This window comes from Ruditapes philippinarum, unplaced genomic scaffold, assembly GCF_026571515.1.
Source record: "Ruditapes philippinarum isolate M1 unplaced genomic scaffold, ASM2657151v2 ctg490_1_1_1_1, whole genome shotgun sequence".
In the NCBI taxonomy this organism is placed as follows: Eukaryota; Metazoa; Mollusca; class Bivalvia; order Venerida; family Veneridae; genus Ruditapes; species Ruditapes philippinarum.
In genome coordinates, this window is record NW_026863657.1 from 197,639 (window position 1) to 213,844 (window position 16,206).

The following is a 16,206-nucleotide window of genomic DNA, read 5'->3' on the forward strand; positions in this document are numbered from 1 at the left end:
ATAGACACTCATTAAGCATAGATTACATGCTCCTATCATTTTCAAAATAATACAAATTATAGTAAATATATATAAACATATCAATAATTAATCATTTGGGGAGAGACAATAAAGATGTCCGAACATTATGTACGTACAGATGAAAATGTTTTTTGATGCTGACATATTTTTTTCCTTTTCTTTTCTTTTTTCAAAAGCTTTATAAACATACATATAAGTTGCAAGATGTTCGAACAAAAGAAAGTTGTCTTATATTGAAAGTTGAGGCAAACTACAACATATAGATTTCATTAAAGTTTCCAAGAAACGTAAAGTTGAACTGGAGTTTTAATTATACAGAATTTAATCTAGTTCGGTTGTGTAGGAAGCTGACAGTCTAAAGACACACTCTCAAATCTGTTCCTGGAACAAAGCAACTCAAAGAAACAACGGCTTGCCACTGGCGGGATTTGAGCCCAAGCATTTAGATATTCTTAGATTACTAGTGCGACGCGTTAACCGCTCGGCCATGCCGCTACTGCAGTTGTGGCAATGTTTCTCATTAAGCGAATTTCTTTCATGATGAAACAGTCCATTTCAACGCTAAATTTGCTATTAACTGTGAAAAGACGCCACAACTATAGTTCAACTTAACTTCATCAACTTCATGCTTTTTGGAAACTTTATCAAATCTTGACGGTACATGTATAGCAGTCTTCAATTGCAGAGCTTACCAAAATATATAATAAGACAACACTCACACTCAAAACTCAGCGACATGCACTGGTTCCTGGTTCGAAAGCTGCGATAGAGCAATTTACCGTGTCATAGTAATAATAATAATAGTAGTTAATTAATCTTTTTAAATCTTTATTAAGAGAAGGTATCACTCTGGTGTTAAATAGGCGTGGAATGAGACTCAGGTGTTCGAACATGTTCGCGCAAACAAGGAAATGCAAGAAAGACCGGTGTAATCAAGGATATGGGTTTGCACGAATGCAAAGGGGCAAACGAAGCAGGCATGCTTCTGAAATTGCGGCAGGCTTCCACAAACAAGACAAGTGTGCCTCCATAAATGAGGCGGACTCGCAAAGGACAACCACAGAGTAATTGCTGCTATACGTAAAGACTGAAAAGAAATAATTGGAGTTGATATATCGTCGCTTGAAAAACGTTTTGTTCTAAGTGCCATTTTGTTGTTTTTTAGAAAAAAGCATGTAAAGATTTAGTATTGCATAACTTTTTTATTTATTGTCGGATTTTGAAAATTTAAAAACTACTAAACGTGGTGTCAGAAGAATAACTCAATATCGTTAAAGATATATGGATTTTAATATTTCCTTGCTTAAAAACCTAAAAAAACATTTGGAGATAGAACAGTCCTTGTAACTTTTTTCAAAAATTGTTGAAATCAAAGTGTTTAATGTGACTTAGAACATTATGTCTTTTAACTTAATTGCTCTCGGCTAATCATCCCTTGATTAGTTGACGTTGACACTACACTATTTCTTAGACCATGTGTATCTAACTACATGAACTATGACATTCGTAATCTTATTAAAATCCTTAAATCCATTACATAATTAAATGACATTTAAACAAATAATTTAAATAAATAAAGATAAAATACCCACATAAAGTTATAAACGGGAAAAGAAAACTTTCAAATTTTCTAGAATGCTTGGAGAATCTTTCAAGATTTTTTTTATGAAAATTCAAAAGATGGTCAAATTCAAATTCCTTCCAAAAGTTTGAAATAGCAGTAATTATTTTGTTATGCGCTTTACACGTTCTGTGTGTTGGTAAGAAGTTTTATAATTGAAGGTATGTAAAAAAATGTTTCTATAACTTGAATAGGCAATGAGATCATATCTGCTAGAAAAGACCTTAAAGGTGGAGCAGGCATGACTTTGAAAAATGTGAAATTTAAAGATTGTTCGTGTACAAAAACATTACAAACATAATGCTATATAAATAATCATTTAGAAATTCAGACAAACAAAATATACGTATAAGAATATTTTTCTTCCTTCTGTATTTGGTATAAAATGTGTTTACTTTAATTTAAAGCAATCTATTAGTTATATAACATTAACGCATTCGAAAACATATATTATATGTAAACGTATAATATCTATAAATTTTCTTAAAGGCCTTTTTGCCCCAGAAATGCTTTTATCTTAATCTCTCAAAAGCCTGATATTTGGAGTTTCTGTTATAGTTTCCAAAATATTCTACATTGGTCAGTAACCTAAAACCATCTTATGCTTTTGTTTCATATTGGCAATGAGTACAAGTCAATTTTTTAAACTCATATGGTCTGTTATAAAGATAAATTATTGGTTTCTGAGACAGAATGTATTTACGTTAAAGAAACTTAGGAACATATAACACATTTTCTTTGTTACGAATTTGTTTGATGAAATTGTATGATCACAGTTGTTTCTATCCGAAAATACACATCCGAAATTACTTTCAAATCATGATCAGTTTTGCTTGTTGTTTAATCACATGCATTAAATTTACAGGACTTAATACTAAACTGTCAATGATTGGAGGGAATAAATGAATACATAATATCATTCATTACTTATATTTAGTATTAATTTGTTAAATAAACAACAAACCATCTAACTCAAAATGTTTCGTACAACATGGCGGGTGTCCTGCTAACACGTGATTTGATGCTATGTTTTGATACGATAATTTAGGATTTAGAACAGTATATTGCATATATCCCACAGGTCACGTGACATTTACCGATGATATGATTAGTCCAGTAAGTTAGAACAGTCTATTTATCAAGACATAGTAAATTTGTGGAGATAGAACAGGATGGTTTTGTTGTAATTTATTTATGAAGCTCTGAAGCACAAATATAACATGCCAAGGAGATAGAACAGTCCATTACGGACAAAATTGTGTATTTAACTTGTTTTTGGAAAATTTGGAGATAGAACATTACAGTTTTCAAGCGACGATATGCCTGTTTGTTTGTTTGTCTGTTTATTTACAACAATATGTGTCAGAACATGCTTACTATATATAAATTAACCGCCGCCCTCGCAGTTGATTTTATTTATAGCAATATGGCTGAATACATGTGTAACGAGACGTCAAAACCTATTTGCATTAATGGCTACATTTATAAAGACACACATCTCATCTTTACGTGTGCACTTTTAATCAAGTCCACTTCCGTCTTTTATAAGGCCTAAGTTTCTGCATCACATTCTGTGATTTATCTTGAAGTAGATTTGTAAATGAGCCAGTAGATTTGTAAATGAGACGTGGTCTCGGGGTCAGATACCATTCAGCCTCTCTCATCTTGTGACACAATGTTCACAATACTTGCGGATTCAAAACCTTTAACCTTAAATCGTAAGAATTAACATTCAAAGCAAAGGTCATTCAGTTAAAAAAAATAAAAAAAGGAGGAAACGGTGCATATTACATTCTTTATTAAGTAACGTAAAAAAGTTAAGTTTCTTGTAACATGATACAAGTTAATTGTTGCTCTTTAATGAATCGAAATTCCTTAATTGGTTATTCTTAGTTTTCAGCGTTGAACTTTAATGTAATTTAAGAAAGTCCAAATTAACATATATCGTATTTTCTGACAGACAAAGGAATTATATAGAAGACTGGTTGGTATATAAGTTACCACGTTCAAAAGCTTGTTACAAAATCTCGCAAGGGAGATTGTTAGAACGAATTTATTTAACACTGACAATAATACAATATTTCAGTAACAAAATTTTATTTATTTATTTATTTATTTATTTATTTATTTATTTATTTATTTATTTATTTATTTATTTTAATGTTGTTTTTTTTAATTATTATATATTTTTTTCGTATTTCGTATTTTTCCTAAAATTTGAAGCAATGCATGTTTTGCGGTTTAATTGAGACACCTCTTAAACCCTCCATAATTTCTCCTCACATGGCTACCTTTCTCCTCATATGGCTACCTTTCTCCTCACATGGCTACCGTTCTCCTCACATGGATACCTTTCTCCTCACATGGTTTTATTTATTAAATCTATACTTGCATATAAAGCTATAACATTAGAAACAATTAAGGCTATTTATAAACGACCCAGCCATTGGCTCCTCTATCGCATTGCAGAAAAATAAACACGAACTCTTCCTATCATTAACTTTAAAATTTAACTATGTAAATAGTATCATATACGAGGAAGAAAAATAATTATAATACTATATTATGTAAAATCTGTGGTATTAAGTTTCTTTTTTGAAACTTAAGAATAATGTGTTGAATTTAGTACACTTATGTGCACCGTATAAGAGGTAACTTTTATATTCTTACTGGATTGCAACTTTGTAAGTTGTAACATAATAATGTAAATGGATTTTGGGAATGTTTCGTTGTTTTCTGAATGGTAAGATTTTTTTTTTTTTCAAAGTAAAAGTAATAGAAAGAACAGACTATCTGATTTGTACGAGGGGGTGGGGGCGTAGCCCCCGAGTATATATCAGATTGCTGAGTGTTTTGATGTTCTTCCTCTTATGTATCATAGACAAAAGTCAACGTTTTTCCTCAACAAACATTGCAGTAACTAGAGTGCGGGCAACTAACATCTGCAACCCAATAAACACACCGTATTTATGGGCATACGATTTAACTTTGACACATTTTCAACAGAAAGATCCCAAACTATGATACAACTACATTAAGTGTAAGTTTTATAACAGTAACAACATTATTATTGATAATGCTTTAAGAAATATTTTATGTAGGCAAAATTGAGGCCAGTCCAGGTTGAACACTATCGGTGCGATAGGGGTTAGGTTGATGCCTAATATGTTACATCATCCAACCAATAAATGGACTAAATTATTTAATCTTCATTTTTGTTAACTTAATTAAATTAATGTCATTTATCCGGCACATTTACAGAGTTTGTAAACATTAAAATGTATGTAGTTGCAACATTGGTTTTGGTCCATAAGATATATAGATCTATATTACATTGAATCTTGTGAGTCAAGTTGAATTTGAAAATATCATGAATGAACTATATCAGGCCTGTAGAGCTATACTCATGAAGACTAATCGTGAACTTTTATAAAACAAGTTACAGTTATAGTTTTGAGATAAACGGACAATGTCGACAATCAGGCGTCATTCCTACAATACATGTACATACATTCTTTATCCATTATCTAACGACCATGACACAATCTTCCGTTATTTTGCAAGACTAATATTTTATCTTTAAAGCTTCTATACCATAGATTGTGTGTCAAATGCTTTTGTGAGTATTTTACAGCAAAAATAGCAAATACACACTTCGTTTTTTGTTGTTGTTTTTTTGTCATTGGAAAAGACATTTAACCTCTTCATAGCGTCTTTTCTGTAGGACAACTGTTTTTGGTAATAATTTTGCTCCGCCCATTGTTGACTCGTTTAGGGCACACGTATTCTTTTAATTGGGGACCATACGCCGCTTTTCATGGAATGCTACTAACGTGTCTTTTGAAAGTTCCATGAAAACTGCCTTGTGAACACATCTGGGGATGCTTTAAAATTTAGAATCTTACCATTTCATGTTTTATGTTGAATACTGCTTAAACCGGTGCTAGGGGGCGTGGACGGTAACTTACACTCTCCAGTACCGCCCATGAACAGGCTCAATCACCCAAGTCTGCAACATTTTCAGTTTTGCCGTTTTGGGCTTTCTTGAAGATATTCTATTTCATTATACACTATATCTGCTAGATAAAATATCTATGATCATTATTGCTTCTAGTATAAAAAAAGCTTTTTAAAAAATCAACTAGCAGATCTATTTGTATATGTAAAGATATAATTATTGTGTACATAAACAAGTTTTGTTAATGAATAAATGTGATTTTAAAATTGCTGTTGTTGTTGTTGTTGTTGTTGTTGTTGTTGAGATAATTTATGCACCAAAGAAGAGGAAACAGAATGTATTCAATTAAATCATATAATGCTAGCCTCTGTCAGATTAGGGCAATGGTCTTTTAACAATAATTATGATTCTTCCTCGTTTCTTCTACTATTAAATGTTCAAGTAGAGCGCGGTATAATATACATATATGAGAAATATCACACAGTACTTCGGGCGTCATAGCATTATAATGACCTTAAGGTCAGCCCAAATCATTGTACGGACCTCAGCCTCACTGAGAACCTCACTGTTGTGTAATATTTCCGCAATATGACGTCAGATGTGACGTCAGTTTACCAAATGACGTCAAACAGTTACTTCTCTTGTCACGGTTTTTCACTTATTTTACAGTAAAGATCTATCAATTGTCTTTCTGAAGCGTTATGGAAGTGTGTGACGAATGATGACGTTTGGAAACGTACCATGACGTAACATTAAAGATTCAAATTTTTATGCCCATACCTATGCCTCTAAATATTCGCAAAAACACTGATTTCTGATTAAAATAAATGTTTCTCCTTTTAAGGAACATCTGTCACCAAGCTGCTTTAAAAGTTGCCTGATAAAAGTCTGCTGATTTTCAGACTTGGGTTATTTGTAAACTACTCTGAGAGAAATGTTGAAGTTTTTATGTTTATCTGTGTTGGTGGCGGCGGCCCATGCCATAGTATGCCCACCAAATGCGTGCCAGATGGTAAGATGTGCAGCCGTTACTGCTGAAAGCTGTGGGGGTACAATCAAGACAAACGGGGGGTTCTGTGGCTGTTGTGATGCCTGTATCACTGAGTTAGGTATGTATAATAACTTTTTTTCTGGATTATAATTGTAGAAGCATTTATTACTGAACATTACTTTAGAAGTGCTATCTATGAGACATGGATGATATTAAAGAACGAGGGTAAAGGGATTCGATTCCACGGACGATTCGAACACAAATTCCTTAAAAATAGACGCTTTAAATCTTCATTTTGTGATTAATAGTATAAAGATATTTTATAGGTTAATACTTTCTTTGTAAATTTCTTAATTGGCGTTCTGCACTTTCATTGATGGAACTGTACATAATCAGATGAAAATTAAGTTAGTCTGAAAACAGTACAGAGCCTGATGAATTTACATGGCTGACCTGTCTCTATAATGATGGCTGACCTGTCAATATAATGATTGCATAGGATAATCATTTTCGGTCCCAGGAGAGGTGAACCATCGGGTATTTTGGACCGCACATCATTATAACATTTAGAAGTATAATTCCATTAAGTTCTTCAATTAGAAATGACTATCAATCGTCCTTTTTTTGCTGGCTTCCACCTAGTTCCTGTACATTTAAGTGGATATTATTATTTTTTGCATGATGTGAAATTTAGGAGAATCATGCCACTGTTTTATGATAACCTTAAGAAAAAATAGTCAATACGTAAAATCATAAAACCTGTTTATGATATATTTTGTAGAAGTTAACTATAAATTAAGGATGAAAAAAATCCCCTGATCAACATGTGAGCATATTTTAGTTGTTAATACTACTTGATTCATCATAAAATGTGGTTCCAAAACTCCCGACAACATTTTATTGATGTAGGATATTTTGGGACACGTGAATATCAAATTTTTATTATGTTATTAGATGGTTAAAACGGTTAGCAATAGAAGATGTATTGAATATTTACGTAAAAGTAAAGATCAAATTCCTATATACAGTACTTAAATTTTGACTACGACTTAATAAATAGGCGATAAATTGCGCGAATACCATAAATTTGTTTAATCAAAATGAATTTATTGTTCGGTAGAGATAAAATCATTGCCACACATAGCTCTAGTAGGTTAAAACATGATCTTTCCTTATCAGAACATTGTCCTTACACATCATTAGGTCAAAGTATGGAATTATAGAACCACTTTAACAACCAGATATATAACCTGACACATTAAGTGAGACTAAAAAAAGGATTGGAGCACCACACTAAATACCGTATTCCGGTATATACCAGACAAGGCGCTTGATTGATAAAATGCTAAAATCTTGCCTTTTCAACCAACGGAATGAACTTTAAAAGGTCTTATTCATCTTTTCACACCAAGTTATGTATTATAATTATGTAAAAATGTAAGAATCGGCGAAAAATAAAACACGATATTTGTCTATTTATTGCAAGCGTCTAGAGGTACTGCTCCAGTCCTGTATTGAGTGGAATGTTTTTAATTTAGAACAGTCCATCAAAATAGGGATTTCGTAAAAAAAACAATTGGCCTTAACATTTTTTACCATTTAGACAACAAAAAGGCTGACTGGGTTAAACTTAAAATGTTATAAATCTGGGTTAAAGGCCCAATTTTTGTCTGATATGTTTTCATTTTTATTTCTCAAAACCTTTTTATTTTTGGTTTTTGTTACAGTTTCCAAAAACATTTCTTTCATTTGTATAAAATAATTAACATTTGCCTCTTTTGCATTGGGGAAATTTATTTGGGGAAAAATTTTGTTTTCTTTTTACTTCAATTTAATATCACATAACTGCCTTAAATTTTCTCATTTGTTTAACATCTATAATGCTCTAAATCCATTATTAAAACATTTTAAACACATGTTTGACATTTCTAAAGAATTGAAATAAATAAGGATGTCTGAGGCATAATGTGTCTTAAATGTTAAAACACAAAAAAAAATATAACGAGCTAAAACATGATATAATTTTACAATTCCTCCTTTGACCATTTTTGTCAAATGTGCAAGTCATTTAAAGTTATTAAAATGTGATATTTCCATTCTTGAGCTTGGAAATTTAAGACATTTTGGCCAATTATTCTAATAAAAATAACGAATGGACTGCAGCCATGATACGGATTGTCCTACAAGAAGGTCATTTGGGCCGTCGTAAATCATTGTGTGGAAGGCAAAATACCTTTGAGCAAGTTTTTAAGTTGATTATGGGGAAACAAGTCCGTGAAAATTACATTGCCAGTACAATGTACTTTGATGAGCGGAACATAAAATAATCTGTACAACAGATAAGATGGCTGTCGTCTGCGTTTTGACCTAAAAAGAAGACACATAGGTTATACACTTAATTGTTGTAATTCATCACATGGACAAACTGAATGTCACATTTAGGAACACACAAGTTATAAACGCGCACCACGCTCAACTGTAATTTTCACGGATTTGTTTCCCCATAATAAACTATACATAATTAATGAACGGCATGTCTTTTTTTTTAAATGAAGTGCACTTTATGCCCGGTTCTCACGTGTTAGAAATGATTTATATAAAATATCATCATATTCAAAAATAAAAACATTAAGTTATATTTGAGATTTTTAAAGTACATTAATAAGTATAGGTTAGAGTGCATATTGGGTGTTCTTCGTAAATAAGAAAGCTAAAAAGGAGCGGAGCTTGCGAAGCGACTGTAGCTTTCTTATTTACGAAGAACATTCAATATGCACTCTAACCGGCTTAGTGCTCCGCCCACTTGCGTTTTATAATATAAAACGTCCAGTTTATATAATATCTGTTCTATTAGGATTTGAAACCTGAAAATTTGAAAAATCCTCGTCGGTGATTGGTTTAAAAAAATTGGCGAGCACTAATTATAATATAAAGATAATTATAACAAAAAGTATCTTTAAAAAAGATACTCGGTGGGACATGCAAAATTATGTTATTTCTAAGTTTTAAATACCAAATAATGCTTGCATAACAATGGCATAATAATTATTTCTTGTAGCTAAGAAAATGCCTGTTTTGTAAACATTGAAATTAAATAATAGCATATTGATATTGATGATTTTTCAAAGTAGGTTAATTTCTATTTCAGGTGTCCCTTTTGCTTGTTATAAATTTTGTAATCATATACATATATATCTAAATTTTTATTTTAGAACTATCCTTTACATTTTTTTTTTAAATAGTGGCAAAACTATCCCTTACATTTTATTTTAGAGCTATCCTTAAAATGTTATCTTAGAATGGTAAGAAATAACCCTTTCAATTTGTCTTAGAATTTGTTTGAACTATATATATCCTTTACATTTTATTTTATAACGACCAATGAAAAATATTGTTATATTCAGTCCTTCGCTGTTAATTTTACAGGAAGTCAAACTGAAAACAGTCCGAAAAATTCATGAACTCAACCCTGTATTATATGTAATAAGAGACATAGACATTCGTGTCATTGTTCAGTGTTACCTACATATATCATTTTGCACTTAACAATTGAAAGTGACGTTTTGTTACCTCAATAACGCTAATTGACAATACATCAAAGCTGTGCTACAACTGACAAGCACGGACATGTGATGAAAAGCTTTGATATAGTACGACTTACGGACGTATTTATTATATTTACTTACAGCGGAAGGTGAAAAGTGCATGAGTACTTTATTCCTTGGTGTCCCATCAACAACACAGTGCGCTGATGGCCTCTTCTGTGACTCTAAAACTAGCACGTGTCAACGTATGAACGTAAAGAGAGACGTTGGTAAGTTTAATGTGAGGTATATATATGTATGTGAGGTCAACCCGGAATTCCCGCAGACTTTTGCATTCTGCAGAAAATCTTATACCTCAGGCTTTACGAAAGCTATTTTGAACTATGTAAAATAAAACATGTGACATACACAATTGATAGCGTATGCGGGCTTGGCATGACGTCGTAACGTCAGTCGGTGTTCTTAAAACGTTGCGTTTTAAGTGTTCTTAATGAAGTTTGCACTACATTATTTCAAAAAAATATTTTGAATTATTCCATATAAAACCACGTTCTTTACACTGAACGTACTTGATGTGCAATGTCCCATATATATTTAGATTTTTATCTATGTTAATTCAATATTAATTAATGCGTGTAAACAAGCATTTCTGAAATTCACTTATAAATTCATTAAATAGCTATGCGTTATGGTTAAGAAAACAAAAATTCATGAGCAAAACAAAATCGTAAAAAATATAAAACTCCAAAGCGGTGTATGGCAATTGTGAACGTATGTACTGTAAATGTGCATTATCAACATAATTATCTTCCTTTCTATGATTTCATATGTAAAACATGTCACAGAAATTTGTAAGATTATATAATGTAATTTGTGGTGGGTTTTTTTAAATTTCAACGCTTAATCAACTTAACATATTTTAAAACAAAACTTTTTCAGCCACGTGCGCCGATAAGTTGGCGGCAGTGAATGCTAGACTTACAGCACAACCCATGTTGCTCGGACTTGAGAAGCCCCACTGTGAGGTCGATGGTACATATGAAGGAATGCAGTTTGCTGGCTCTCAGTAAGTTAATTTTTCATTAATACCTTTTATATTCATAAATAGTATTCTGCAACTGCGCAACACTAAGAATAAACTGCTTGGATGATACATCCACGTATTGAATCTATATTGAGAATTGAGCATACGGACATACTAAAAAGCCACATTTTACTTTAAAAATGTTATAACAACTTCTATCTATGTTACTTTGTATTATATTAAGCTATAGTTACACAGAAAAATATTTTGTTTATGTTTACAGTGCAGAAAGAACGATATGTTTAGATACATGCCCGTATATGATCAAAAGATAAAAGAATTCATGTGAATGAATATTGCTACACGTTACATTACATAATTATATCTTTTGATCTCTGATTTATCGCAGATTTGGGAATTCATACATACATTTTCTCTGAAAATAATAAAATAATAATTGATTATATCTATTGTCTTGAAATATTGAAGTCATGCTTATAAACAGTAATTTACAATGTTTTATAGAGCATATTGTGTCACCTCTGACGGTTCGATGATTAGCGGTTACATGGTGAACAGATGGGAAACTGGAGATCACATGGACTGCCGTATGTATTATTACGCGAATTATTTCTTTAGGTGATATGAACTGTCGCAAGCTATTTTTTAGCTGACGTGAACTGCCATATGCATTATTACTCGAACTATTTCTTTAACTGACATGAACTGTCATATTCAATATTGTTCGAACTATTTCGATTCTTTGACAAACTATAGAACCGGTAAATGTATTATGACGCAAACTATTTCTTTAATTAACAAGAACTGCCTTATAGATTATAATTCAGCGACATATTTCTTTAACAGCCATATACTGTCTTTCGTATTATTTCACGAACTACATTTTGAATCGAAATGAACTGCCGTTTGTATTATTATTAAGTGAAGTATTTCGTTTACTGACATTAACTGCCGAATATGTAATTTTTATAACGCGAACTATTCTTTATGTGGCATGAACTGTCGTATTCATAATCAGCAGGGTTATGGCATCTTTTCACAGGCGTGTATTATAGATAAATGCGCGTTCATATTCAAAAAAAAATGTAAACGTTTGTCAAAGCCTGTCCCTGTTCATTAAAGTTAATGTTTTTCAAACTATGATATTTTTGAACTACACAACAATCTCTGAATGAAGACAATGAACTTGGTTGTAAGTGAAAAGTTTAAAGTTTTGCTGGGGAGAGGTTTGATTTTGTTATGTAGCCATACATAAATAAGAAGAATTTATACTATTGCTTTAATAAAAAGGTACTCGTTCTGCAGGGGCTTTACTGTTAACAGATTAGTTTGACCTTTATCTAAAACTTTATTTCATGATTGACAGTAGGTTTCTAATATCAATTGTTTTATTTTTATTTCTAGCTACTGCCGACTCAAGTTCAGATCTAATTAAAGGTCCATTATACCTCAGAAAGGATTCTATCTTTTTTTCATTTTTTACCATTTTTTTTCTTTTATTATTTAATATTATTATTATTATTATTATTATTATTATTATTATTATTATTATTATTATTATTATTATTATTATTATTATTATTTATGTCCCATTATAATTTCGAAAAGTCACTGGACAATCACCTGAACAATCTTTTCTTTCTGTTCTTTTTTGCAATAAGTACATGTACATGCATTCTGAAAGAGTATTTTGTATGGCAGTCAAAATACTACTTTGTTAACAATTTGCTTCTTTTCTATCAATATTTTCACATTCAGCACTACTTTTTCTTCAAATAATAAGAATCAACTATGCTCTTATACTATTATGTAAACGTTATAAAATTTATTTTTGACTGTTTTATTAAATGAAATTAAATTTATTCGCTTTCTGAGGCATAAAGTGCTTTCAAGTTATTTCTTGAATTAGGAGCTTAATTTAGTCAGATTGAGCTACAGCCACACCTGGTGATCGCCCGTTCACAGGTGTTCGGTGTGAGACACATATAAGCATACCATTATAGAACCATATTTTCCATGTTTACAACACATATCATGTATTAAAAAATAATTGAAACAAATGTCGGTATATATTAAAAGAGACAAGGTATGTAACTCCGTAGTCCGGAGAAGAAAAAAAATTCGGTTATTCAGTTCAACAAGATTCTCATCGTCGGATACCCACGATTAATAAACATGTTACATATCATGCAACAAATGTTAATGGTTCGGCCGTGGGTATCCGACGATGCAAGATCCTTTGAAGATATTTTTGTTCGATTTGCAAAAATTTTTAATATATTTAATATTTATATACCCAACATTTTTTTTAGACAAATGTGTATAAAACATGGGCAAAAAAGTTTTATAATGTCTTACATAATGCTTATATGTGTTACACGTTGAACGCCTGTGTCAGCGATAACTTCATTCACTTGACATGCGCGTGATCGGCCGTATAGCTTCCGTTTTATGATTGCCAGATTGCATTATAAAATACGGAAATATCGGTTCAGCTGCACTGTTGATTTTATATGCCGGTTCACCTCTTACTGACTTTTGAAGTAGGCATAATTGTTTTTTTACTGCATCTCATGTAATAAAACAGTAATAACTAGACGTTACCATGATGAAACCGGTCGTAAATTATGTATATGGAATAAAATTACAATAATTATTAATAAAGAAATTTATTGATAGTCTATCACCGTACACTATAAACTTCACTTGCTATCATAGTGCATGCGCACTTTGCCCTTTACAAAAGGTCCCCACTTTTCGTTATATAAAATAAAAACCGCTTGAAAATATTGCAAGGGAAAATTAACCTACCGTCCACCTTGGTTTGAAGAACTTGGCATCTAAAGATATGGAATTGAGCCGTTCATAATATACAGGTACTTGTGCTCAGATAATACTCAATTATCCCCGCCAATACTCGATTATCACCGTCAATACTCGATTATCCCTGCCAATACTTGATTATCCCTGTCAATACTCGTTTATCTCAGTCAAAACTCAATAAAATGAAGAACAAACATAATGGGTTTGCGACCAGCATGGATACAGACCAGCCTGCGCTCGATTATCCCTGTCAATACTCGATAATCCCTGTCAATACTCGATAATCCCTGTCAATAATCAATTATACCCGTCAATACTCGAATATCCCTGTCAATACTCGATTATCCCTGTCAATACTTGATTATCCCCGTCAATACTCAATTATCCCCGCCAATACTCGATTATCACCGTCAATACTCGATTATTCCTGCCAATACTTGATTATCCCTGTCAATACTCTTTTATCTCTGTCAATACTCGATTTTCCTTATCAATACTCGATTATCCCTGTCAATACTCGATAATCCCTGTAAATACTCGATTATCCCTGTCAATACTCGATTATCTACGTCAATACTCGATTATATCTGTAAATAATCGATTATCCCTGTCAATAATCGATTATCCCCGTCAAAACTCGATTATACCTGTCAATATTATCGATTATCCCTGTCAAAACTCGATTATCCCTGTCAATACTCGATAATCCTTGTCAATGCTCGATTATCCCTGTCAATATTCGATTATCCCTGTCAATACTAGATTATCGCTGTCAATCCAGCTGAGGAATACCTCAGGTGCCCTTCCGTACATTATTTCAGGCACGAACGGGCACCTGAGTAGAACCACCGACGTTCCGTAAGCTAGCTGGATAGCTTCCTCACATGAAAGAATCCAAAGTCCCTGTCGGGATTCGAACCCACAGCGGTGAGGGGCAAGTGATTTGAAGTCAACGACCTTAACCACTCGGCCACAGACGCCCCCACAGATCTTGGTCTGCATTTGTAGAATGTGTTGTCACCTGTAGACTTACGGTTAACGATGTCTAAATGTCGTTACAGAATGTGCGAGGGATCAATATGCATACCAGCAGACCGGTCTAATTGGTAAAATGTTTTACTGTGACAAGAACGGTAACTATGCATCAGTGGGATGTTCGGGATCTGTGTGTTACTGCCAGGACAAAATGGGCAAACAAGTTGGTACATCAACAGTTGGAATCTGGGAGAAAGATTCTATGAACTGTTAAAAATACAGTACGTGTGTTTGTGTTATTTGCTTTGCATTTTACATAAAGTTTAAAAGTTGTTGGTTCCTACATTGTACGAGTATTAAACAATTCGGTTGCCAAAACATTTTAAACATCCAATATCAATCAAAACGAATATTGACCACATTAAAATGTTACCACGGCAGCAAGTGACAATCTTTTTAACAATATGACAAGTTGAGTGATAGAAATTCTTTATAAATCTGCCATTACAATATGTTAAAATATGTAACGAAATATAATCACTTCAAATGATACCAGAAAAACAAACGTCATAGATAATCTTTTAAGTTAATATTAGTAATGAAGATCCAGTAATATCACTGGTAGTTAGTTACAGTTTTCAACAAAGCATAGGGTTGAACTAGTTTCAGTCATATTTATTTGATGGAATTTACATGTGCTTTTTTACTAATTGCAAGACTGTATGTGTGTGGTGAACTAGGGTGTAGTATCAGATTTTCTATATTATATCATCGTTAACTTTTCTTTTCTTCAGGTAAACAAGATGAACATTGATGTCTATAATGAATCAGATGTTGAATTGAAAGTAAAAAATAAAGATCACTTACACTATAATTACGTCAATTTATCCATTATTTCGTTTGAAAATAAAACATTGCAAATTATGTGTTTACAAGATTCTATGTAGCGATGTCAAAGTGGTAGCTCAGTATCAACCTAGAGAATGAAGGTTCGAGCTTTACGCAGGTAACGATTACAAGACCTCATGTGAGGACACTTGTACTTGCTGGTTTAAGGAAGCAGGTTTGAATTTGATTGATATAACTTGCAAGAACTTGACGAATATTTCAGCTTGAATATGTTCACACTTAACAAGATATAATGTATAGACGTCGTTTGGCATTATGCTGGTAAATTATTATCAGTGTGTGTATCCTATGCCCACCCGCTCTTTCCGGCACTGAGAG

General features: G+C 32.3%; 1 protein-coding gene across 1 annotated transcript; it reads left to right on the forward strand.

Moving 5' to 3' along the window:
* Positions 1 to 6,508: 6,508 nt before the first annotated feature.
* LOC132722861 (uncharacterized) lies at positions 6,509 to 15,903 on the forward strand. The gene is made up of 6 exons (XM_060707444.1): positions 6,509 to 6,709; positions 10,280 to 10,405; positions 11,076 to 11,202; positions 11,686 to 11,768; positions 15,066 to 15,260; positions 15,774 to 15,903. The coding sequence occupies exons 1-5, from the start codon at positions 6,535 to 6,537 to the stop codon at positions 15,251 to 15,253; spliced, it is 699 nt and encodes a 232-aa protein (XP_060563427.1). The 5' UTR covers positions 6,509 to 6,534; the 3' UTR covers positions 15,254 to 15,260; positions 15,774 to 15,903.
* Positions 15,904 to 16,206: the final 303 nt, after the last annotated feature.